Source organism: Alosa pseudoharengus, unplaced genomic scaffold (assembly GCF_046254945.1).
Source record: "Alosa pseudoharengus isolate Yale_2024_CS ecotype anadromous, Long Island Sound unplaced genomic scaffold, YU_APseudo_1.1 YU_APseudo_1.1_scf_14, whole genome shotgun sequence".
In the NCBI taxonomy this organism is placed as follows: Eukaryota; Metazoa; Chordata; class Actinopteri; order Clupeiformes; family Clupeidae; genus Alosa; species Alosa pseudoharengus.
In genome coordinates, this window is record NW_027468609.1 from 24,651,286 (window position 1) to 24,677,427 (window position 26,142).

Below are 26,142 nucleotides of genomic sequence, written 5' to 3' on the forward strand. Positions count from 1 at the left end.
GAACTTGTACTGCTTTGTGGATTTGAGTTTGGACTCCAAAAGGATAAGCTAACGGGGAACACGCCTGCAAGGACTGTGCTGTCATTGTGCCTGAGGTCAAGTAGAACATGCATAACTTGCAGAGTAAGTGTGCGTTTTTGGTACAGTACAGCTGTTGCACCATAACGAAAAAAGTTAGAGGTGTGCTTGGTGTATGGTTGTCAGTGTGTTGACAGTGCGCAGGTTTGTGATGGGGGCATATGCAAAGATCTGTGTGTGTGTGTGTGTACTGGTAGCAGTGTGACTTTGAATCAACCTTTGTGATTTTTATTTTCTTTGCCTGCCGCCCCCCCGTTGGATTTAATGTTTTTTTTTCTGAAGAGGAGGCAGTCCTTGGCCAACCTGTCCTTTTGCTTTTATGGGGAAAGAACTGTTTTGACAGGCCTCATATATCACTGGCCCTTTTTTTTACCCTCCAAAGAGCCTGCCGTTCTTGGTGGGGGGGGGGGGGGTACGTGTGTACAAGTGGGTTAACCAGTTCGGTCTCAATCAGGAACGTGTTCCGACATGCCCCAACTTGAGGGAGAACATCTGCTTGGAGGATTTATTTACATTTGACAATCAGTCTGTGTCACAAGTGACTTGCTGTTGTCACTGACTTTGGCACCGACACTGGTTTTCCAAACATTTAATAACCTGCATTCTGTCACTCAGACTTATGATAAGAAATGTTACTGCGGGTGATACTGAAGGCTGATATGGATGGAATAAAGATTTCCTTTGTGCCATATATTCCTGAGACAGCAGGACCAGTTGAATGAGAGTTTTTTTCACTCCCTCTAAATATTTCTTTCTGCTCGGTTGATGTGCTGCATTCAGTCACAGATGAATGATAAGAAAAGTTGCTGTGTGTGTTGCACTGAACGCTGATATGGGAGGAATGAAGGTTTCCATTGTAGCACATATTCCTGAAACAGCAGGACTGGTTGAGTGAGCAGTTTTTTCCCCACCGCTATATATCTCCTCCATTTCTCTGAAGTAGGACATGCTTGGCAGCCGGCTGACCTGTCATTAGAGCTCATGGGATGACAATGCCCGCGTTCCTCTCGCTCCTTTAATAAACCTGGCTACTGAGAAACCACCGCTATTTTCAGATTGTCGGGGCAGACAGGCAGGGCTGAGATCTCTGCCCTGCACACACACACACACACACACACACACACAGCCTACACATCACCACCTCTCCTCCTCCTGTCACATTCTGGGATTACTGACGGTATCGGCAGCGCTCTGCCCCACACGGCCACATTACTGGCCAGCTCTGCCGGCTTGCCTACGTGCTGCAACAGAGAGGCTTTAGCATGATTGCCAACAGTAAAGAGAGATCGAGAAAGAAGGAGAGAGAAAGAGAGAGAGAGAGAGAGAGAGAGAGAGAGAGAGAGAGAGAGAGAAAGAAATATCGTCACATGCAGCTAAGGAGGAGGGGCCAAGTCGACCTGCAAGAGCGAGTGAACGATGGAGGGTAGGGCGAAGGAGAGAGAGGAGGAGGAGCAGAGCGACTGAGCTCTCATTTCCCTTCCCTCACTCATGAGATGATGCTCTGCTGCAGCACAGCTCTCCGCTGCTGATCGTGGTTTCTCCCCCTCTGGCTCATCGGCTCTTTGTGCTTCTCTGCGTGGATGTGTCTGCACTTGCCTGCAGCAGGATTTACCCTTTACCCATTTACCCAGAGCACTTTTTTTCCCTTCTCGGGTGCGCTCTGAGCCCTTTATAATGAGACGGGTTTTATTTATTTAATTTTTTAAGAGGGAAGGAAGGGGGGAAGGCATAGCAACGGAGACTGTGAGCTTTCACAATGACATCATTGCGCTGGGGAAACGCGAGCCGAGGCAGCAGGCAAGGCTGCAGGAGTGGTCTCTGACAGCCAGTCGCGTGCCATTGGCTGTGGTAAGTGATGTAATGTAATTCTGCCTAGCACTTCTTCCTCCCGGCAAGCTTTTTTTTTCTACCGCCTGTGAGATCGCAAGCACATAAAACTCGTGCAAAAGAACGGACGTAAGAGAGAGAACGGAAGAAAGATAGAGAGAGAGAGAGGTATTTCGCCTGTGGTTTTAAAAGCTGCGTGCAAAGTAGGTTAGATGCAAAGACAAGGATGACACATGTCAGCGACCAGCGCAAAGCATGTGTCGCAGCGTAGATTACGAGGAATATGGAGCTGCATGACCATGAATCTTTTCTAATTACTGAAGCAGAGATGCTGTCCTACATCGAGATGGACCCTCCAGGTAGAGTGATTACGTTTTGTCTCCTGTTGCTGGGCTAGTGCGCAGAAGATCTCTTGGAGCTTAACGCAGCTTGCGTGTGGGCTTCGGGATGACACAAGCAAACACCTGCTACTGTTCAGTGCGCTGTTGCTATTTGTGCTTCGGTTATGAGTTAATGGACAATATTGGTCCTGTTTTATACTCTGTCCTGTTGGTTCCTCTTTTACTGTTGTACTGTTACTCAGTTTTGGGGGAAGACCGGTGGAAGCAGGGTGGGTGGAGGGCTTTGCTGAGAGTTTGCCGTTGGGTGATCAGAGTGTGAAGCTGATGATGCAATGAATGAGATTCTGACTCTGTGCGTGAATGGGAGCGGGGAGATGATGTAGTGTGGTTAGAGGGTCGATGGGATGGGTGGGAGAGAGGGGGTGTTGGGATGGAGACAGAGATGCCGGTCTCTTTGCTGGTGCTCTGCAGCAGCGGTGCTAATGCGCAGAGATTCGGACGAACAAAGGGAGTCCAGATTGAACGGGGATTGGGGGGGGGGGTTGTCGGGTGCCACGAGTGAGATAAAAATAGCCTTACCCCCCTCCCCCCCTCCCCTCTCCTCTCTAGTTTCCCCGGAGACCAGACCGCATCACACCGCACAGCCCCCACAGGTTTCTGTCATTCATGTTCTCAGCCAATGGGGGTGCGGCTGCCATGGCGCCCTAATGATGGAGCTGCCACTGAATGAGCGTGTCGTAACAGGGACGGGGGAAGAGTTGCCATGCAAGGTGCATGTGCAGAAGCAGGCAGATCGCAAGCCCCTCGCAACAGAGAGAGAGAGACAGAGAGAGGGAGGGAGAAACCCAAAAGTGTGTAAATGGTTATAAAATAATAGATCATGTTGCCATTGCCACGGTTTCACACTTGCAGATTCTGTGAGAAATTGAAACCAGTCTCCTTTCTGAGAAGCCACATCAGATCAGAAGAACAGAATGGGCAGAAGGGAAAGGGGGTGGGGTGGACCGTCCCCCGGAGATGGGAGCAAGATTGGCCACAAATATGTGTGCCGACAGGTTTCGTCCACGGCTGCCAGCTAGTGACTCTCCATCTGGTATGCAGTTAGTGACTAATTACGTGGGGCTCTTTGGGCTCTTCCTGTTGAACACCAGAGCTGCAGACGTGCAGTTTTTTTTTTTCCACTCCTGCATATGGTGCATCTAGATTCTAGGTTATCATGGCCTTATCTCAAACTGTATCTAACACATCTGTATCTAAATGCCTTCTCATAGTCTTGAGCAGCATAAGGAATGTTGAAAGAATGGCAAGAATGGCCCTAGTTCTTTTGTCGTCTTTTTTTTTGTTGAATAAATGAATAAATGAACTGACGTTCTTCCTGACTCATTTTCCTCGGCAGTTGCCGTGCTGAGACACAGCTCTGTTCTTTCGGTTCGATTTAATCAAGTGGAAAGGGAGAACTGAGGAGGAAGGAGGGGGGGGGGGAAGCAGGAGAAAAGAGAGAGAGATGTCGCCTGTTGCCGTAAATGGGTTGAAATGGCTTTCAAATTCCTGGTGGTGGTGGGGGGGGGGACAGGAAGCACTCTACTCAAGGATGTTTGAATGAAGCAATACTTGCGAGTGAATCAGACTGCAAATGGTGCTTGACACGGCCATGACAGCCTCATGTGTTTTCATATGTATTATCTTATATGATATATGCTGTGAGATAATATAACTGAATACTGTTAATTGACCATTTTCTTTTTTTGTTTTGTCTTTGTTGTACAGCCCTACCTCCAAAACCACCCAAGCCCACCCCTGTGACTAACAACGGTATGAACAACAACATGGCGCTACAGGACGCCGAGTGGTACTGGGGAGACATCTCAAGGCAAGTCCTATCTCACATACCCCCACTACAACCCCCACCCCCAACCTCAACATCACAGTCTCACAGCCGCTTGGTCACAATGGTTCCAAAACAGGAAGTCATGCTTCTGCAGTCACGGAACATTGAGATTTCAATCTTCGATCGTTGGGTCTAACTTCTCGTTTTTTTTTTTTTCTCTCTCATTATTTATATCCAGGGAGGAGGTCAACGAGAAACTCAGAGACACTCCTGATGGTACGTTTCTTGTGAGAGATGCTTCGACCAAAATGCACGGAGACTACACGCTCACGCTAAGGTACGTTTCTTCAGTCAGTGTGGTGTGTGCCATCATAAACTGTTTAAGCATCTTATTGTTCTGTCTCAAGCACACATGCAGAATTTGCACTGAAAAGGCCTTTTCTCACCCCAAATCTACAGGAAGGGAGGCAACAACAAGCTGATCAAAATTTTCCATCGCGACGGGAAGTACGGCTTTTCGGACCCCTTGACTTTCAACTCTGTGGTTGAGCTTATCAACCACTACCGGCACGAATCCCTCGCCCAGTACAACCCCAAACTAGATGTGAAATTGCAGTATCCTGTGTCAAAGCACCAGCAGGTTAGCAAGCTTGTCCCCCTTTTTAATGTGCCACTGGCTCCACATTGTCAATCAAACAAAAATCTTTTAAAAGTGGTGCAGTACTGAATCGTGTCTTGAATCTGGTTTGTTCAGGATCAGGTGGTCAAGGAGGACAACATCGAAGCTGTGGGGAAGAAGCTGTTCGAGTACCACCAGCAGTACCAAGAAAAGAACCGAGAGTACGACAGACTCTACGAGGAATACACAAGAACATCGCAGGTTAGTACTTTACATTGATTTTGTCATTACTACTGTGTAGACAAATCTATCAATTGGAATCCGTAAGAGATCATGTATTGATACATCTGCCTTCTTTTACAGGAAATTCAAATGAAGAGGACTGCCATCGAAGCCTTTAACGAGACCATCAAGATCTTCGAAGAGCAGTGCCAGACTCAGGAGAGGTACAGCAAGGAGTATATCGAGAAGTTCCGGCGCGAGGGCAACGAGAAGGAGATCCAACGGATCATGGTGAACTACGAGAAGCTCAAGTCGCGCATCAGCGAGATAGTGGACAGCAAGCGGCGCCTGGAGGAGGACCTCAAGAAACAGGCGGCTGACTACCGAGAGATCGACAAGCGCATGAACAGCATCAAGCCCGACCTCATCCAGCTACGCAAAACCAGGGATCACTACCTTACGTAAGCTGCCCTCCCTCCCTTCCTCCCTCCCTCTCTCATCACTCTCATTCTGCACGAGTCGTTACATCAGTTCTCCCGATGTGCGATTACAGCTAGCCTAGCAGCTGTGCTAATCAGGCCGCAAATTGCCGGATGGTAATATCGGGAATCTGTAGTTTTGCAGACGTGTTAATCCAATCTGTTCTCTCTCACTCTCTCTCTGTCTCTCTCTCTTCCTCCCAGGTGGCTCACACAGAAGGGTGTCCGGCAAAAGAAGCTCAACGAATGGCTGGGCATCAACAACGAAAACAATGAAGAGTAAGTACCTCGCACCCCTCGAACCCAACGCACACCAACATCCTAGCTCATTATTTCAACTATAGATCACTGCTAAAGTCTAGGTGGTCGTCGTGGATGGTTTTAGCCAAAGCAACCAAACGTAACCACCCTCTTCGCCCACTTGTCCTCCCCACAGTCAGTACTCGATGGTGGACGACGATGAGGACTTGCCGCACCACGACGAGCGCTCATGGAAGCTCGGCAACATCATCCGCACACAGGCCGAGGCCCTTCTGCGGGGCAAGAGAGACGGAACATTCCTGGTACGGGAGAGCAGCAAGCCCGGCTGCTATGCCTGCAGCGTGGTGTAAGTGCCCTATTCACGTCTCCTTTTTCGCATTTAGCATTGCTACAGTGTTTTATCATGGTTCACTACAGACCTTCATTTACGTAACAGTCGTAGATTTGGTTAAGAGTAAGTCTATGTTTAGCAGTTTGATTATGCTGCATTGTTCATAACACTCTTGTCTGTTTCTCTCTCTCTCTCTGTACGCCTGCAGTGTGGACGGTGAGGTCAAGCACTGCGTCATCAACAAGACGCCCTCGGGCTACGGTTTCGCAGAGCCCTACAACCTGTACAGCTCGCTGAAAGAACTGGTCTTGCACTACCAGCATACGTCTCTCGTCCAGCACAATGACTCTTTGAATGTCACGTTAGCGTACCCTGTTTACGCGCAGCAAAGACGATGAAGACTTCCTTCAACGGGATAAACAAAAAACTTGTCTCCTGCTCCTTCTCCTCCCCCCCCTCACTCGACTGCAGGACTTTGGGAAGTGTGCAGGCATTCTGACAATGACGGAGAGGAGCTTGTCTTGGAACGCTGTGGGAGATGGAGAGATGCCTTTTGTCAGGGTGGCTGGTGGACAGATGGGTGAGGAAGATGAAAGGGGCTGTGTTTGCCTTTTTCTTTCCACCCTCCTCCCCTTTTCAGACTTTAACTGGGAAGATGAACGAGGGAATGTGTGAGAGAGAGAGAGATGGAATGGAACCCAAATACACACACAAATATATAAATATCTATATATTACTATATCTAAAGAGAAAAATAAACATTTCAGCCTCTGAGACGTTTGAACTGGTGCCGGGCCTGAATGTAGTTCCCTCCCTCATGCGCTCTTTTTTTTGCCAGAGTGCAGTACCAAGAGGAAACTGTGGAACTCCTCTCCCTCCTCCTCCTCTCCTCATCCCGTTCTCTCCTCCCTCACCTCTCATCATCACTCTCTCTCCAACCTAAAATGGAGGACGTCGGAGGCCTTTTCCAAATGGTGCTTGTTCATGCTCTATCTGATGGAATTTCGTTACGCAGTTCAACCACCGCCGCTATCCTCCCATCACCTGATCCCACACTGGCACCACCTGCCTAATAGTGGGCTTTATGTTTCTAACGTTTCCTCCACCTCCTCCTGCGTCCCTTGAGCCCCCACCTCCACCTGCCCCCCTTCCCCACCCCCCACTCTATTCAGGTCTCTGTGTGTGTGTGCGTGTGTGTGTGTGTGTGTGTGTGTGTGAGCGTGCCTGTGTATGTGTGTGAGTGAAAGTGGTGTGTACATTAGTGTCGATGTGACCAAAACTCACAGTATCTGAAAGCTAAGATCATCGTTGGGGTGCTTAACATTTGTGATGTTTAAAGAAACGAAAACAAACAAAAAGACTCTAAAACAGAAATGGACAGACCATGAAACAGCTGATATATGTAGCAAGATGGCACTTTTTTTTCTCTTTTCTTTGTCCTTTTTTTTTTGTTGGAAAATTTAAAAGAGCATATATACTCAACCTGTTTCTCAGAGACTCCTTTGAGACGTCTGGTCTCGCTGGGAGTGAGTTTGAGCATGAGGCAGTGGGCTCAGCCTGTGGCATTTCTCCTGTGATAACCCCCCCCCCCCCATAGGACAGACGCTGGGCTCTTGGCTCACGAACGGACTGGTAGAAACAGTGTGACAGCAGCCTGCAATGGAAAAGACAAAAATCTTTCATTATGATGTACATACAGTGAAACCTGTGATGACGATGACTTAACCGTATTGTACCAAAAAAAAGCTCAGTTCCTATTTTTTGTTTCTCAGTTTATTCTAATCTGCTATGCAATTCTGTATCTCCCTCCTCTCAGCAAGATCAGTTTTTATTTTACATGTTGCTACCCATAATATAAGCATGTTTTATTTGCTTGGAAAAGTCTCTGTATTTTTGCCCATGACAAATATCTAAGAGGATATATTAAGTGTCAAAATGCCAAGAAAGTAGTCTCAGTTTTCAAACCCTAAAGAAAAGAGAAACAGATTTACTTTTATTACAGATGTCTTTATGAGAATGCAGGTGTATAGATGGAGAGAAGAAAGATGAGCAATTTTATTAGTTTTTTTACTTTGAACTACTGTCCTCCTGGGTAGAGCCAATGAGGGGGTCAATCTTAGTCCTTCTTCAGCTATAACGAAAACTGTCAAGAAGCCAAATCCACTCAGTTTGGTTTTTTTACATTTTTTTTCCCCTAAGCAAAGCAGTATACAGTGAAGACATGCATAGCAAACACATGATTAGTATATTCCCACGTTGCTCTAACATTATTTTTTTTCCTTCCGAGAGTTTTATTTTGTGAAAGTTTTAATTTTACACTTGTGAGGGAAGGAGAGAGAAAAAGAGTTAGTTTTGTGGAATGGCAGAAATAATCACATGCTCAGTTTGGAGACGGGGAAGAAAAAAGGTTTCCTTCTCATTCCTTGGTCCATACAGTATTTTTTCTGTATCAGAAAATTCTTAATGAGTGTTTACATGGGTGTGAACGGGCTCATTTCGACTAGTGGCTGAATGCTTGTGACCATGCATTGTTTTCTTGACCTATGTTTTTGCCACCGAAAAAAAAAGTTAAAAATAATTTTTGTTTTTAATAAATGTACCAAATTAGACACATCTTTCTTTTCTACATTTTTTTCTCTCATCTATAACAGTATTTGAAGCTTGACTGATTTTGTTCAAGTCTGTATTACATATGGTTTGCCTTCAGTGCAAATCCTGAGTAAAGTACACAAATGATATGCAGCACTTAACCTGCAGTATGAAAAAGGCTCACGTTGTACTTCGCATCAGTGAGTATCAGTATAAGACATGCATTCTTCTGATTCGTTAATAGTGTTCTGGTTTGTTCCACCTTGTTCTTTAGATCATTTATTCTCATTTTTGAACAATCATCACCTTTTTTTCTTTTGTTCTGGTTTAATCATTGATCAACACGTTATACTCTAATATTACACCACTTTAGTTCCTACTGGGCCTGATTGCCTTAAAACATATTAAGATGACTTTATTTTTTACAAGGGTCAGTCCTTGTTGGCACCTGTTGCAAATTTACCCACATGCGTGTTTATCCCTACTAGAAACAATTCTTCAAAGATGTGTAAGTGGAGAATGATTTGTGAACATGTTTTATTTTTGTTTCTCTTCATTATCAGTCTAATTCTGCCCTTTTGCTTTCTAAAAAATACTTTAGGTGGATGTAGCAAATATGTCTTTTTTTTTCTTTCTTAATTTTACAAATAGAAGTTGTGAAATTCAGGTAATCGTCACACCTGTCTTAACTGGCAAAGAGACTTGAGTCATTGGTTGTCAATGTCAAAAGGACTGCCTAAGTAGCAGGTGTGAAGTTAACCATGCCATCCTAACTAATATCTCACCATAAGCAGTGTGACCTTTGGGCTTTTGTTAGCGTGGACTTTTATTCACTGCACTCACGTTAGAGAGTTGAAATCCAGGAGAGCCGAAACTTGAGGACGAGTAGGCTTTTAACAGTCCTGCCCCAGTTTATTCAGTTAATTAAAATGATCAACTTGAGATTCAGACAGCATTCAAAGAAAACTAATCACTGTTTTTAAATAAGTCTACTTACAGCAAGTATTTTTTGTTCTCTCCCTTTAACATTTGTTATATCATTGTAGTTTTTTCCAAAGGTTTCTGAGGCCTTTGAGTTATTTGTTCACATAGTTGAAAGTGTTGTTAGTTGTTTGGCCATTGATTCTGAGAAAATGCGGCACCATTTTTTTAAAACAACATTTCCTCCCCTACTTTTTTTTTCTTTCTGTTTTCCTTTCAGGCTTGGTTTACGGTAAACATGAGATGATTGTGTCAGAAATATTGAGATTAAAATTTACCAGTGTGTCCCAGTTTTAAAACTGCTTAAAAACCTGTATGGGCTTTGTGAAAAATGAATAAAAAAAATGTTTTTAAGAAAAAAGAAAGCCTCCTGTTTTCATGACCTTCATTATTACATTCAGTTCAAGCCATTTTTGCAACCCTAAACTCTGGTGTATGGAGCTCAACCCTGGCAGTTTCTACTGTGTGCTTTTGGGTGGTTTTTGTACTTTGTGTACAGTCCCAGAGAGAGATTTGAGGTTATGCAAATTTCCCCCATGTGGCATGGTGGCACGCCATTGATGTCACTGCAGCTCAAAAGGACACAAGGTGACAGAACTTTATGTTCTTGCACTCAGCCTGCAACTAGTGCTACTGCCACTGCTATTTTAATGCAAGGGTGTAGGCCTTCACAGTATCGACCAATACTCGTTACAGCTCTTTATTAGCTGACCCCTCACCTGTTTTTTTGCATGAGAAGGCTACAGACCAGACGTCAAAGAGTAAAACTGCAGAGATGCTGGGCTCGCCTGCAGCTGTTGCTCTAGATACGATCAACGTCTTTAGCTCAAGACAAGAGGAAGTGAAGTTTCAGCGTTTTACTCAAGCATTCTTAAGACTTTTCAGCACAAAATTAAAAAAAAGACAGCGAAACTAGCCACCCGGCTCACACATAACCTTATCACCAGTCACCAGAGAGGAGAAAAGGAGACGCGCACAAGTGCTAGGCACATATGTAACTTGAAAAACGAGTTATATAACAGCCAGCGCCGTGCAGAGGGCACAGCTAGCCGCCCCAGAAGCGCCTTTCTCTTCTCTTGCTCTACCACCGCCACAGAGAACTTGACTGATGGGCCTTGTTGAGCGACTGGCCATCCCAGCAATGTGGCTGCAGGATAATTATAAACCGCATTCCTCTTCATGGCGAGTGCAACAAGCCTCTTGCGGGGGAGGCTTAACTATATATACTTTTTTGATACCGTGAGGGAAATTTGGTCTCTGCATTTAACCCAATCGGTGAATTAGTGAGACACAAACAGCACACAGTGAACACACACTGAGGTGAAGCACACACTAATCCCGGCGCAGTGAGCTGCCTGCTAACGGCGGCGCTCGAGGAGCAGTGAGGGGTTAGGTACTTTGCTCAAGGGCACTTCAGCCGCGGCCCACTGGTCGGGGCTCGAACCGGCAACTCTCCGGTTTACAAGTCCAGAGTGCTAACCAGTGGGCCACGGTTGCCCTTGTGCCCTTGTCAACACTTAAGTATGGCACCAGGAGAAGCAACTCCCTACCCCCTCTCCATCAAGAAAGTTAACTGTAAAGGCTGCAACTGCAACTTTTACTTACAAGCACTGCTCATGGTGTCAGATATAGATATATCAACCAAAGACACATCACACACACACAAAAGACACATTCATTTATTTACATAAATTGCTATAGATATACACACAAACACACATGTACGGTAAGTAAATATAAGCACAGTGGAACAAAGTGAGTGTTGGAACATTTGAAGGTTTGGCTGTGTTTGGTGTTGCACGTAGCAAAACGGAAATTCAAGGTAAACCACAGCCTTTGTGCGTCCACAAATGTGCTGAGCAGCCCTAGCAGGCCTCACGAATCTTGTCGTTTGTCTCTTACACATCACAGTGCTCACGAATAGAGCCACCACACGCTCTTCTTAACTGCGTCTCATTATGTATGAATGGGGTCTCTTGTACAAATATAATATGCAGACTATGCGTATTGAGAGATGGCTTACAAACCCGGTGATGGAAGGAAGAAGTGAGAAGCATCAGGTATAGTGCAGAATGGTAAGGCAGCCTACCTTTGTTATCATCTGTCACAGAGATAATAACATATCTCTGCCTCACACCTGCACAGGTCTTTACTGTCAGTACAAACCCATGATGCCTCATTTTTATTGCATTCCATTTGTTGATCTACAGGAATTGGCTCCGTTGTGTCTGCAATCCTTCTGGACAACTGAGAACATTAGAACTACTGTACTGCCACAACAGCTGATGGCTTATGAATGCTGCAACACCAAAGCCATCAGCCATCATAACCTTTTCAAAATGGCCAACAGCAAAAACAGCACAAATACACTTTACTTGTAGTGAAACATTTACAGTGTATCATGACCCCAGAAAAATAAACAATGTATAACTCCCTGCCAAAATATCTGGCTTTAGTGGCAGGAATAATACAGACAGAAACATTTATAAAATGCAATTTCCAGCGTAGGTAATCATACTGTTCACAGAAAGCGTGAGCTTATGTTGGTGTTAGTAAGACGTAGACCACGCGTCTACACCACAGCTAAAGGTGCTGGGGTGCCTTGCAGGTGTAATGACTTACATGCAAACCTGTGTATTCACTCCCAGCTCACTGTATGGGTATGACCAAGCTGCAAGAACTCCTCCAGTCACAAAACAAGGACTATATACTTAAATATACCTATACTATACTATACTATACTATACTTAATTGTTAAAAAAGGTCTTAAAACACTAGGGAATACAATGAATTATGCTATTTAATCTGCTAGAAACAAATAAAGTACATTGTGTTTTAATGTAATGACAATGAGAACTTGAGAATGAGAATGAGAAGGTAGCCTACTCAAATCAGACATATGTAAAGAGTAAAGTTCAGTTGAATTTTAGTGCTGTTCTTTACATCATTCTGCACCAGCTTTTGACAAAAGTTATAGTTGATTCTAGAAGCTGGTAGTTGAATTTGAGTTCATGGGAGCATGGATTCTCATACGACTGGATTATACCCTTCGTTAGATCACAGATGATGGCATTAATGGTTCATTGGAGCCCCACATAGCTGATTAATGGTTGTAATCTATAAAAAGTTATAGTTGATTCTAGAAGGCTGGTAGTTGAATTTGAGTTCATGGGAGCATGGATTCTCATACGACTGGATTATACCCTTCGTTAGATCACAGATGATGGCATTAATGGTTCATTGGAGCCCCACATAGCTGATTAATGGTTGTAATCTTCGCAGACTATTTTAGGACACAGATTTATTTCCCCTGTTAAGCCTATAAATGGGGATGGGGGCCAGCCGCATCTGATGATTTGCATTATGATGCAACCAGCAGAAGATGGGCATGCAGTGCAAAATCTTTTAATATACTTAACCCATATGAGTGGAGCGAGGCTCAGCCCTTCCCATAAGGCAGGATGCCACGGCCTAGTTTAACATCATTTATGGTTTAGCTCACTCACACAGTGAAAATCGTGTCTTTCAGAGGATATGCTGAATTAGTGGTAACTGGCAGAGCATTTTAGCACAAAACCTCATGCATCAAAAGATGCGTCAGAAAGTAATTTGGGTCATTCAGACATGTGACTTGTATAAAGACCCAACCAGAGCGCTTACTATTATGCCAGGTGTGTTTGAGATTATGAAGCAATATTAAATATATCTAGCTGTTTTTAAGAAACCCAAGTGAAGTGGTACCATGATGTACAGGCTGACACAGATGAGTCATTATTACCCTTGCCTCCGATAGGAGGCTTGAAGTCTTGTAATTGGCTTCGTCTGTCTGTACGCCTGTGTGTGTGTGTGTGTGTGTGTGGATTCCGATATTGACATTTTCTTCCACTTTCTTCAACATTGAGAGATATGGATGAGGGTGTGCAGTCTCCTGGTTTCTCTTCTTGTTAAATGTCAAAAATGTTGTGCCTTTTGATTGACCGAAATATCCAATCTGATCTTTGCATATGTATTGGTTGTTACTCATTTACTACTTTTTATTTTTTTTTTTTTTTATTTAAGCATAAAATGCCATGTCTGTGGATCCCTCTACATACAATGTAAATACCGCTTCACTTGCCCACATCACTTGCTTGATTTACTAGATATGAATCCCTTCACATATAGCTTGACATGAGCAATTTTACATGTCAATCTTTTCAATGGCTAAGAAGACAATCACATAATTTCCCATGAAAATTGAATATAGATTTATTTTATATTTAAGCAATACTTAGAGCACTTGAGCAAGCAAGTCAGATTGGACAAAAGCACAAGGGACTGATTGGATTTAAACGGGTTTCAGAGTCGCCAGATAGAGGCCATTTAGGAATTTAATTCAGGTCAAATATTTTTGGCCCTGGTTGGAAGCGGAAAAAAATGCAAGCTGTAATCATTTTATAATCCCTGTGCTCCTATACAGGGAACTTTAGTTCTTATAACCTCGTTTCTGACAGAAGCACCATTACTCTGAAATACCCTGACATAAGACTTATTTCTTCTTTTGTACAGTATAATCTTTTATATTTATATATATATATATATATATATATATATATATATATATATATATATATATCATCATTGAGGGATCATCATATATATATATATATATATATATATATATATATATATATATATATATATCATCATAGAGGGATCAGCGATTGTGAAAAGCCACACATATAGCACACACTCAGGACATTAGACAGTACAAAACTCCCATTGGATTCCCATGGCTGGAAGGTAATTACATGAAGCGATAGAGAGAAAGGTCTTGGAGATAAAAAGGGCTCAAAGTACATCTCTGCCTGCTGCCGCAGACATCCAGTTTGCCTTTACACAATTGGCCGTTAATGTTTCACCAGACAAATCCATGAGCACTGCAACACACACCTCACAATATGTCTGCAACGATGCTATTAGGGGTAAAGTCCCTTCTCAGTATGGCCTAAAAAGCAAATAAGTGTGACACTCATGCTAGGTGACACAGATTTGCCCGCGTCTTAGTCAGAAATAGGTGTTAGGCTAATGAGAGGAGGACTCTTGTCACCAGATTTTATCTTGTATCATCAATTTTAATTTCAAAAGTCATATGAACCACCATATCTTGCTCCAGTTTGATCATTAATACCCTTAAACATGTCCTGTGAGAGTTGTTAAATAACCTTTTTGAAGTGATAATTATATCTCAGCCACAAAGGCTGCATAGGCATTAACCTTAAACAACTTAGACTTCCTAGAAAACGACTTGGCTTTGTTTACCCAAAGAGGAAGTTCCTAATCTGACCATTATCCCATGGGGTTAGTCTACTTTGACAACAGGACTGATGCACACACACACACACACACACACACACACACAGGTATGTCATCATCCAGAAGGGTTACCTCTGATGAAACAGCACCCAGGATACATCCAAATGCTTCAGGAATACTTGCTTTCTACACAAATGTCACTGTTGTGGTGGTATCTGTTTATCAAAGCTGAACATCTGATGAACTTGTAATGTCTACACTGTGTCACAAGCCAATAATCAGTAATAAACCCTTGGTATGAATCTTTAAATGACCGTGTGGTTAATAATTTGCATTTAACAGTGCGGCGTAGCATTTGACTGATAACATATGCCACAACAGGCCCTACCGTAGAAAAGGCATTGTGTTTGAAATTTAACTTTCTCTTTCATTTGGTTTTAGTTATGGTGCTAATTTTAATTTTAGTTGTCTCAAACAGATATCTTAACAGAAGTTATTTGCAGAATACATCTATTTTCTTTCAATTTAACTTTGAGTATTAGGTTTCACTGAAAGAGGAAGTTATAGCATTATCCTCCACTGTAGATAGCCTAATGAAGATGATACAATGCGTACTATGCCAAGCATGACATTAGCATGAAGTAGTGTTTAAAGTCCAGGGCAGCACCACAAAGAGATGAATGGCACATAAATCAAAAAGGTGAGACAAGGTTTCATTGCAGCACTTTTTTAATTAGTGACCAATCTGTGGCTATTACACGAGTGAACATGCTTTTCCAAGGATCAAAAATGTAAATCCAGTCCAAAGCTCTCCAGAGATTAAGAGATTAATATTCCGGGAGATGAGATTTTTAGTGTTCTTAATTCACTTAAACTGAGGTATGACTCTCCATGCGGTGTGGTGCCGGGTTCTGAATGCATAATTGCTGGTGATCTCTGGTGATGTCAGAGCTAACAGAGGGAGTAATTAGGCAGATGCGAGCGAGGCAACGCTGATGGCATCAACACTGATTTAGGAGAGGGGCACTTTCACAGTGAAAGCAGCCCAAAGAAAGGTCAGAGCCATAAATAAAATCTTAACGCTCCTCCCCACCACCCCTCCACCCTCCAATCTAGTTCACCCCCTCCGACGGTATTGTTTTCCAAGCACATCTGAAGGAGAATGAGAGAGAGAGAGAGAGAGAGAGAACATATTTTCCCCTTTTAATGAGTCCTATCTGGCTCTCGCCTGATAAATCAGACATTAAAATGGCCTCAGGGGATGGGGTTTGGACAGCTCAATGACAGTCCATGACTTCCTGGTCCACATTAGAAGATGATCATGAGAAACCGTTTAGATGCTGCCACAAAATCCTAACTTTAGCAAACAGCTGTATAAAAAGCTATAGATAATATAGATAATTGTTCTGGATTGTTACTGGTAAATCACAGTTGTTATCATGTGAGTGGACCTGGCAGCAGTGTGTCCCAAACCCTACATCTGGAGTCCACTACTGTCAAGGTGGGGCCTGCCTTAGGGATTTATCTGCCAAAGTAAATTAGTTGTGACTTAAATATTATATTAAGAAGCGAAGATCTACTTAGTGTCAGGAGAATGGTTGAGTATTTAATCACATCACAACAACTCAGATGAACAACAACTGAACTTCTGAAAAACAAATAAACATTTATAGCAATAATTTAAAAGATTGCCAAAATGATCAAGATTATTGGTTACAGGTGAGAAGATAAGGAGTGATTACATGCAATCTTGCCTCCTATGGCCAACCCTTGAAACGATACTGTATCTTTAGTGGCAACACTAAAAATAAAGAAATAAAGCTATAAACAATAAAAGAAATACAGCTTTTTGTTTATGACTTTGATTAACAAGTGAACTATTAATACTGTTTGACTGACCACATTACAGCTATCAAAACTGGCATTGCTATTAAATGGTTTGTAATTTTTAATAGCAAGTGCAGTCATTTGTAATGAAGAACAACAGAGGCCTTTATGAATGGAGGCGTCACAGAAAAGCTCTTAACCACTATTAAGATTTTTACGAGTCACTGAGGCCCGGGGGGAGGAAGAAGTAGGGTGATGTAGGTCATCAGTAGTTGATCAAGTCCTCCCCCACCCAGCCTAGCCAAATGGTAGCCACTGATGCCACAATGACGACAGCAACACTTGAACTTTTGCTAACGCAGTCTGAGCTGTTGGTGGGTTTGCAGTTGGTGGGTTTGAATGTGCTTGCCTTTTCAGGATAAAGAAGAGGTTCAGTAGAAGGAGGAAAAGGTTACTAAGATAACACTTCTAGACCTTTATAAGTGCTCTGAGCTCATCTGGTTTCATCACCCAGCTGAGGTTGGTTTCACTCTGCAAAAACCTGCAAGTTGAGGCTAATGGTGGAGATGAGTAGACTCTCGATTTGACATGAAGAATGTTACAGATGCATTACTTCTCCAGATCCACAGGAGAGCTCTCAGAAATGTGAAAACAGATGACCTTTTACTGCCTGTGCACCATCGGGAGAAATACTATTTGTATCGTCTTTTTATTGCTTTTAAATCTAACTCTGTATTTTTTTTTGCTTTTGAGACCTTGTGGATTCATACACTAATGGCAGTTACCTTTCAGCTTTGCAAAATGCATCAGCCACTCAAAATATTGTCAGAAATTCACAGAAACATTTCAATCAAAATTTAATGGCGCTGCTGTGTCTGAAGAAGCCTTTTTCATACTCCCATCAGGCAGGCTTTTCTGAGAAAAATGAGTGGAATGGAGAGAGGCATGAGGGGAAGGGAGAGAGAGAGAGAGAGAGAGAGAGAGAGAGAGAGAGAGAGAGAGAGGAGGCCAAGTGAAAGCAAGAGAGAGGAAGAGATATGAACAGTGGGAGTTGGACACAGAGAGACTCAGAGAGAGAGAGAGAGAGAGAGAGAGAGAGAGAGCTGATGAGTGAAATGACTCTACTGACAGTCCATGTGGACTAAGTTTAGCCGCCGTGGCACAGATGGAGATGGAGATGGTGAAAATGTGAATTGAAACAGCCGGGGGGGGGGGGGGGGATCTGCCGGGAGGAGCCAACCTCAGCCAGCGTGGAGGGATTCATTGTGCCGTTAATCCCCTTTTATCCCACAGGACCCCAAAATAAACTCCTGGGCTCTGGGCTCCGGGCTCAGAGTGAGTGGGCAAGCTAGCGCGCTAATCCTTCCCGTCCCACAGGCCCTGGGACCAGCACTGGCTCTTAGGACGCTGTTATGTCATCGCCACTAAAGCCGGCCGGCCGGCAGGACACAGCATGGCAAAGTGGCACAAATGGCTCTCGTCGTTGCCACTCCACATCAGCAATTTCGTGCATGGCTCAAGGCCCACTTTTTTTTCACAGGGAGGTCCCAGAAAGCCATTCATCCATTCTTTCTTTTCTTTCTTTCTTTTTCTAAATGCAGTTGTGAATGCAGTTATTTGTTGTTGGAAATTGTTGTTGCGCTGCTTTGAGTACAACACGCATGATATTTAAATAATGCCCCTGTGCAAAATTAGCCATGGGAACCAATCTGCCATCATAATGCAGAAGTACTGCATTAGGTGAAGGCTGGAGAAGTGTCTAGTACAAGCCGGGCTTGTAATTGTAATGCTTCTTAGCTCTTAGTAATACTGCAAAGTATTCTAGCATGAGGTCCTTGCAATGTGATCCTTTGAGTGTTGGGTATGGGAATTAATTAGGCATATTGTGATCCAAATCACTTGCTGTAGGCTAGTGATCTGGGACGCATTTGACCTCATATCTTTTGTGGTGTAAATGTTAATGCATTCTCAAAATGACTTAGGCAGTAATTTAAACACACAAGAGGTCAGCTGGACACCTTGGAAAAACTTGATAAATGAGTCTCAACTGTCGCATTGTGATCCAATCCCACACAGCACATTTTAAAAGAGCTATAAGTAGTAGTGTCTGAGTTGTGTCTTGAACACAATAGCATTCATACATTGACTTTTGATACAATGAGCTACAAAGTGTAAGAGAGTATACGGTCCAAGGCTGGTTAGCATGCCCACCTTAGTAGATCTGGACAATACTTTCTTTCTTTTTTGATTAATTTCTTCACATTCTTTCACTATTTCCAGTTCACCTTTGAGTGTTTTAAACTGAAATTCCTACACATGGCCCCTTTAAAACTAAGTCTAAACATAGTCTTGGCCATAGTTTAGTTTCTGCAGAACAAAGGAAGTGAACTTTCAGACCACAGAGCATCCTTCTCCTTCAGCCTTAGCTGCCGCCTCATTTACACTGATGTTGTGTCGGAGCAAACCTAATTAACATGAAAACAAAAAAAGGCTGAAGCCTTTATTGGCAACCATGTTTTATGTGAACAACCTCAGCATGAGTTAATAATGTCACCAAGTTATTTACACAGTCTTTTAAAGCACCACCACCCCCAACATCGCCTGCCCTCCACTCCCTTCCGGCATGCCCTTTAATCAAATTTCATCATCTGCTCAGCTGTAACCACACTTAATGCACTCGCTTCTATGTGAGAAACAATAGCAATGAGATCCATAAATTTAACCAAACCTCAAGCAATTAACTAAATGAGCAGCGCAATAATTCTTTGATGACATGGTGAAAGCCATTTAAGACGAGAATAATTCAAACTGCCTTCGGGGTAATGACTCCATTGCATGGTGGATGCACGCAATGTGCACACAAGTACATTATCTCCGGTGATGTGAGGCGACCTCACATATTTTATCTGCAATTAGTGGTCCTTTGTTCACGAATGGCATTGTGTCGATGCAGTGTATGGCACAATGAGAAGGTCAAAAGCAATGCTTTCAAATATGAAAGGAATGGTCACTCTTTGTTTTCATTATTCTCCTTAGTACTCACATCAGTGCAAACGTAGCCAAGTGTGAGAAATACTTGTGACATTGTGGTGGTAAAAATGCACAATATTGGGATCAGAAATCCAATTACCTAATGTGATTGCAGACGCGGCCATTAGATATGGTGTGTCCTCCATAGAATTATCGTACCACTCAGCATGCAACAACCCCAATCAGATAGAGAGCGCCCATGATGTCATCCCATGGCTCCCTATTAGAGCAATTTGGAGCCGTTTTATCTCCCCCCCTCGTAGGCCTACACTCATCCCCAAGATCAGAGTGGGGATTAAGAGGAGACTAATCAGACTCCCATCGGTTGGGCCCTAAGACTGCATAACATACTTCACAAAGTGTGCTCTATTGGGTGATTCAGAGTTAAATAGGGGTCCAGGGCCCAGTCTCTCTCTGACCGCTGTTTTCAGAAGCACTTAAGAGCGAAGGATGGTGTGGTGATAAAGGGGAAGAACTTAAATACACACAAAGTGAGTCAAAGTGAAACTGAAGTGTGTCTGTCTCATTTGATTGATTGCTGTCTTGAGATGGAAAACGAATCTAAAGACGGAGTCCTCGAAAAGGTCAAGAGAAATCCCGGGGGTTTTGAGGGGGAGAGAAAGACAGTATGATGTCTTTACGTATGATGTTCAAGATGTCATTCAGACTTCATATGACAATACTCAGTGTGGATGGTAGATTCACCAAAAAATATTATTTCTATTTTTGATTTCTTTATTAACTTTGTAATTGACAGAAATCCTAGTGAGTTAATTGTACCGAGGCCACTCTGTGACACAGCTTTCTGCTTGCTCTGGCTGCTATTCTGACTTCCTGTAAGAAGCAGAAAAAAGAAACAGCTTGTCTGGTTCAAAAGACACCTACTCATCACACCACTGCCCATCGAGACGGTTGATCACACCAACTTTATTTATAACTTACACTTATATCCTGTTGATCTTTTGTAATGGTGCGTATATTTACATCTTGAAAGGGCAGGACATTCTGTTCCATTCTCTCAATGGGTTTTTGTGCTTATGAAACATGTCGGCTATGTTCCTATTTGCTGGCTATCGATATCACTGGCTATAAAATTCTATTTAAATATAATTGCATGATTTTTTGAAGACCCTGAACCTAGAAAGAGAAGCCAATTCAAACATCAGACTCATACTCATGTGATGAGCTATGTTGTTATCTTTCCTGAAAATCTTTGATTTGTGCCAGTGACAGAGTTTTGTTCCCAGGGCAAGTTCCCCCCTGGGTTCAAACCATCCGGCAACCTTTGCACAAGTGTCCTGATCAGTGGTGAAATAGTTTGTTTGACTGAAATGTGGCAACAGACGCACTAGATGACCCCAGATGTTGTGTGCAGATGACTACTCTCAGGATATTATACTGTTTCATTTTTGTTCATTTTGTAATATCAAATAAACAATAAAACAACTATTGTGGAAAGTTCTGATACCACTCGTCTTAAAGGTCCGGTCTACGATTAAAATTCAATACACTCTTTGTTTGAGTCGTGTTTTATTTAAATTAATACACCTGGCTGTGTAAATGGGAAACAAACGCCTTCCACCAAAATCACAGACTGTACCTTCAGTATCAACACACTCATTTTTATGTCATCTATTCAGAAATGAGACCGAGGCCTCTGGCAAAGGCTCTTGATCCACTGAGAAAACAGCCAATATACTTCATCTGGGGGACACGTTGTGAAATGCTTGGACTGGAACAATTGTTTGAGCAAATAATGACATAACCCTGGGCAAACTCACACTCTCACACACACACACCTAAAACACACACACACTTACTCCCTCCTGAACACATTCACACACCGCACAGGTTGGCTTCCTAGAAACCTTGTCCGACTTCAGATCACATGTGCAGGGGTGGAGTCTTCTTGGGCCCACTCTGGTTATATAACACAACCGTCTGGCAGGCTGCTGGCCCTCCTTAGGGTCTCTCTGGCTCTCTGCACTTACGTGCATGTGTACTGTGTGTGTGTGTGTGTATGTGTGTGTGTGTTTATGTGTGTGTGTGTGTGTGTGTTTATGTGTGCGTGTGTGTGTGTGTGTGTGTGTGTGTGTGTGTATGGCCCCCCATGAACGGAATTCCACGAAACTTGGCATGCATCCAGAGGGTGTCAATGATCATACTCAAAATTCAAATTTTGTGTAGTTTTGAACATGTCAGACAAAGATACCTACGATTACAACTCCTCATTTTTGCTTTTTCATTTTTAACTATAGGTGGCGCTATACCTCAAATGAGTGGATATGGGATGGGTTGACATGGCCCCTTGAGACCAACATATGAAAAAAAGTTGGTCATCCTAGGTCCTACCGTTCTTGAGATATTCACAGAAAATTGTGTCGGTGGGTGGGTGACGGATCAAAACAAAAACAATGGTTCCGTATCACCCTTGTGGGGCTTCGTGTCCCAGGAATCATTGACAGAAATTCACTGAAGAAAAATAAATAAAATAAATAAATAAATAAATAAAATCTGGAAGAAACAAGACTAAACTTTAGCCTATAGCTTATTGTGGCGATCATATTTTAAAAAAAAAACTGTCCACCAGGCTGCTTGTCAAAATATGTGGATTTGTAATAATACTGAATAGTGTGATTAGCATAATAGTATTATTTGTCCAAGTAATAGTATTATTAGTACTGTATTAGTAATAAGACTAATAACACAGTAGTCATACTGTATACTTAAGGGAAATCTTGCAAACTTTTACAGAAGTTAATTTCCCTGGTTGTGGATGATTCCATTCATGTGAATTTGCTGTGTGAATGTCAGTGAGCAGCGCCCACTCACTTCCTGGTTTCTCCCGACACAGATGAACTCAACTTCCCGTTGGTGAACCTTCACATAGCGATGGCCAATCCTATTGTTGGACCTGAATCTAGCTGCCCTACTGTATACCTCCAAATCGGTGCTAGCATGTTTAGCACTCTTTCTTTGTGCCTGTATATGCAGTGGAACCAAGGTGCTTGAGGAATGTTAGAGGAGTACCATGAATCAAACACACAACCACTGATGTTACATGTAATCAATCATGGCTACACACTGCACTTGAGCTGTCATATTACGAATGGGTGCATGGCAGTCAATGCATCTGAACATGAGTGTCAGGAAGGAATGTGAAATAAGAGAAAGAGTCTTTGCTGATCAACTTATGTGTAGTGAGAGGATTTATCTTCAACCCTATCTCTCTTCATTTCAAGCAATTTCTTATTAAGTGTCCTTGCTTCACTCTATTCCTTCATTATTTTTTTTTACACTTCATCTGGATATCTACTGCTTCTCTACTTCTCTACAGTCTTCTATTTTCATATTTGTATCCCCTCTTTCTCTCTTCAAAAGACTGTATCTGATTATCTTCTCATTCATTCTCCTATTCGACCCTCTCAGTAACCAGACTATCCATTTGATTGACCTGACCTGTCTGTCTCTTCTTTTTTCCATTCTCTCTCTCTTTCTCTCTCTCCATATCTCTCTGTCTCTGTCCCCTATTGTATATATCTCTCTCTCCCTCTCTCTCTCTCTCTCTCTCTCTCTCCGTTCTTGTCTCTCCTCTCCTCTCCCCTCCCCCTTCGTCTCTCTCTCCCCTGCTGCAGAGGTAAATCTCATGACCGGTCTGAAAGGGGCCTGAGCTTAATGCTGAGCCTACATGGCAGTGGTAAGTGATTCAACAGAATCAGGTCAGAGCAGCAGAGCAGAGTTTCCCTCTGATTACAGGGCCAGACACAATGATGACAGTCAGCAACATGAAAGCACAGGGTCACAGCGTGGAGGCTATAATCTGATATACCGTCTGTGGTTGTGTGCTATAGCAGCAAAGTAAAAAGCTTTCCTTTTTTTTGTTCCCTCGCTAGTGCTAATAGAGTTTTTGGATGTACTGTAGGCTGCTATTAAAAATGTATGTTTTCTCCACTTGGCAAGTCAAGATAGAACTGCAAGCTAAAAATATAAAGCTGTGATGTGATGGGAAGACTGCAACTGCATAACACTGTGTCTGTATTAAAATGGCACGGCTTTGCTGATTATACAACCCTCTGGCAGCTGAAATGAAAGGTGAATTAATAATTAATATTTTTGCACAAAAACTGTTTCTGAAAGGGCATATTTAATTTGTGGTGAGAAATTAAGTGAATACATTTGCACAGTTGTCTGCACAGGTGACTTGGTTAAGAAAAGGTTTGAAATTGTGGAGGCCAAAGCGCACGCTTTGCAAAAGAAAGCAAGCACTCTGAATGTTTTCATGTGGGAGACAAGTTGATACAGTGTTTCTTTTTTTGCCTCCTCAAAGGCCACTGTGGAGCTTCAAAGGGCTCCTCCTTATTCTCTAACTGTTTGCACAAAAACTAATGTTTGCCATAAGGAGTGAAGGCAGGGGTAAGTGAAGGGATGTTGGAAACCTGAGTGTTCCCACTAACACACACGCACGCACGCACGCACACACACACACATACGCAAGCACAGACACACACACACACACACACACACACACACACACACACACACACACACACACAGACACACACACACACTCACTCCCCTATCCTTCTCTGGGCTTTAACTTGGCATCATGTCTGGGCAAGCTTGCCAAGCACGCAGCCTGCCTGTGCGACGCCTGAATAGTTCGGCTTTCATCCACGGTCGTCCACCTGCTGAGCAGTAAATACAGTTGCTCTCCTAAAACCCTACAGACAAATTGCTTCGGACTAATTGCCCTTTGTCTCATTGTGTGATCTTGGTCACTCTCCAGCCGTCGCCACTGGCTATGTAAATGGTGGGACCTGCACTGCAGGCCACTCTTCATTCAGTTCCATTACTGATGTCTTACTTGGGGCTTGACTGTGCTTTTGTCCCGCACTGTAAGACCACCCTCTATTAGAATCATTCACGAGGACTTTCTCAGCAAAGCTTAAGCTTGAGTATTACTTCATTGCCATGGTAATACTCTGGCCAAAGCTCAGTGGATAACAAAGTTTGGCTAAATATGTTTGAAGGTGCTGATATCTGTAATACTAATAAAGCCCTGTGGATTAGATCATAACTAATGAAAAGATGAGAAAAAAATATAGAATTGTGCAAATGTGCATTTTTACAAGCGTATTTAACTTTTCAAAAACCTTATTTATTATTTATAATCTCTAAAACCTCTCTCAGTTGTCCTACTTAGTCCTGGTTAGATGCACTGCACTTTATTGACAACCATAATTACAGTATTCTAACAGTGCCACCTACTGTTGAGCTTGATACATGTAACTATAATCTCACTCATCAATACGTTAATGACAGTATCTTTAGTTTTTTTTTGCATTGTGGTGAATCATTTCTATTAATTAGCCTACTATATGTTTTAACGCTACAGATCAATGAGCACAGACAACATGAACTGTCTGAGACAGACTGTTGTACAACCATTGATGAAGGAGGCCCATATTTGGCCTTTGTAAAAGTCAAGGGCATCATATGAGATCACTGTGAATTACTGTATTTTCAGTGCTCTATTTATTTTATTAACAGGGTGGTTTTATATACTCCCACATGATAACTAAAATCATTACAACCATAAATGGCCCCACATAAATAATGGGTAAGGTGATCCTGATGCAAAGCAGTACCCTAAAGCATTTCCATGTCTCTCGATCACATTGACATGTAATGGATGAGGACAGGCCTATTCTTGGGGTTAAAAATAGATCCATATCATGGTTGTAAATGACTGATATGTTGTCCGTTTCCCAACTGAGACTGACACAAAATGACAAGAAAAACGTAAGACAAAACACTGTGATGCACTTAAAACATCAGGGTGCAAAGACAAATGCATCCCTTTATGTCAGCAATAATTCCTCATAAAGGATGTGTACAATATCCACCTCCTAGAACACATCGTACAGCACATAGATTGCATCATGCTCCATTGACAGCATAAATGGTGTGCTAACCCCGCCAACCTTTTCTGCCTGAGCACATTATGAAGATGTATGTTTGTGATGCAGAGGATGCTGAGGTCAAGCCACACTATTAGCTATCTCTGTAACGTCATTCTTTCCACTCTGGCAAGATGTGTGATCTTCATTTACAGTAGTCTCCTGTTTCAATATTGCAGATAAGCATTTTTGTTCTGACTATAGAAAGGAAGTGTGACACTGGACATCACTGTGGACGAGTGATGGCTCCAAAGTGGGCTTTTTATTTCAACCTGTTTATCTTGCATTGTCAATGAATTACAGAGAATAGAGAATAGGCCTACTTATGCCTATGATAGTGTCCATGGTGAATATTTTAATGGACCTATCCACATTATTACACATTTACGTCATGTTACATAATCTGAGAGTTAAAAAGGTTTTAAGACAATATTGTATCATGTTATTTGGCCTATGTCATATTCCTGTTTACGT

At 42.7% G+C, this 26,142-nt stretch overlaps 1 protein-coding gene across 3 annotated transcripts in view; it reads left to right on the forward strand.

Moving 5' to 3' along the window:
- The window catches only part of pik3r1 (phosphoinositide-3-kinase, regulatory subunit 1 (alpha)), a 31,069-nt gene extending 21,152 nt beyond the window's left edge, over positions 1-9,917 (forward strand). The window contains exons 1-9 of one of the 3 annotated variants that reach the window (XM_076284312.1): positions 1,528-1,926; positions 4,014-4,120; positions 4,317-4,411; positions 4,534-4,714; positions 4,829-4,954; positions 5,057-5,376; positions 5,599-5,673; positions 5,831-6,001; positions 6,195-9,917. In XM_076284312.1, the coding sequence (XP_076140427.1) occupies positions 4,061-4,120; positions 4,317-4,411; positions 4,534-4,714; positions 4,829-4,954; positions 5,057-5,376; positions 5,599-5,673; positions 5,831-6,001; positions 6,195-6,384 (1,218 nt within the window). In that variant the 5' untranslated portion in view covers positions 1,528-1,926; positions 4,014-4,060 and the 3' untranslated portion in view covers positions 6,385-9,917. Of the gene's footprint in view, positions 1-1,527; positions 1,927-2,029; positions 2,265-4,013; positions 4,121-4,316; positions 4,412-4,533; positions 4,715-4,828; positions 4,955-5,056; positions 5,377-5,598; positions 5,674-5,830; positions 6,002-6,194 lie in introns of those variants that run through there. The other 2 variants (XM_076284311.1, XM_076284310.1) reach the window with 2 other exon arrangements.
- The last annotated feature ends 16,225 nt before the right edge of the window (positions 9,918-26,142 follow it).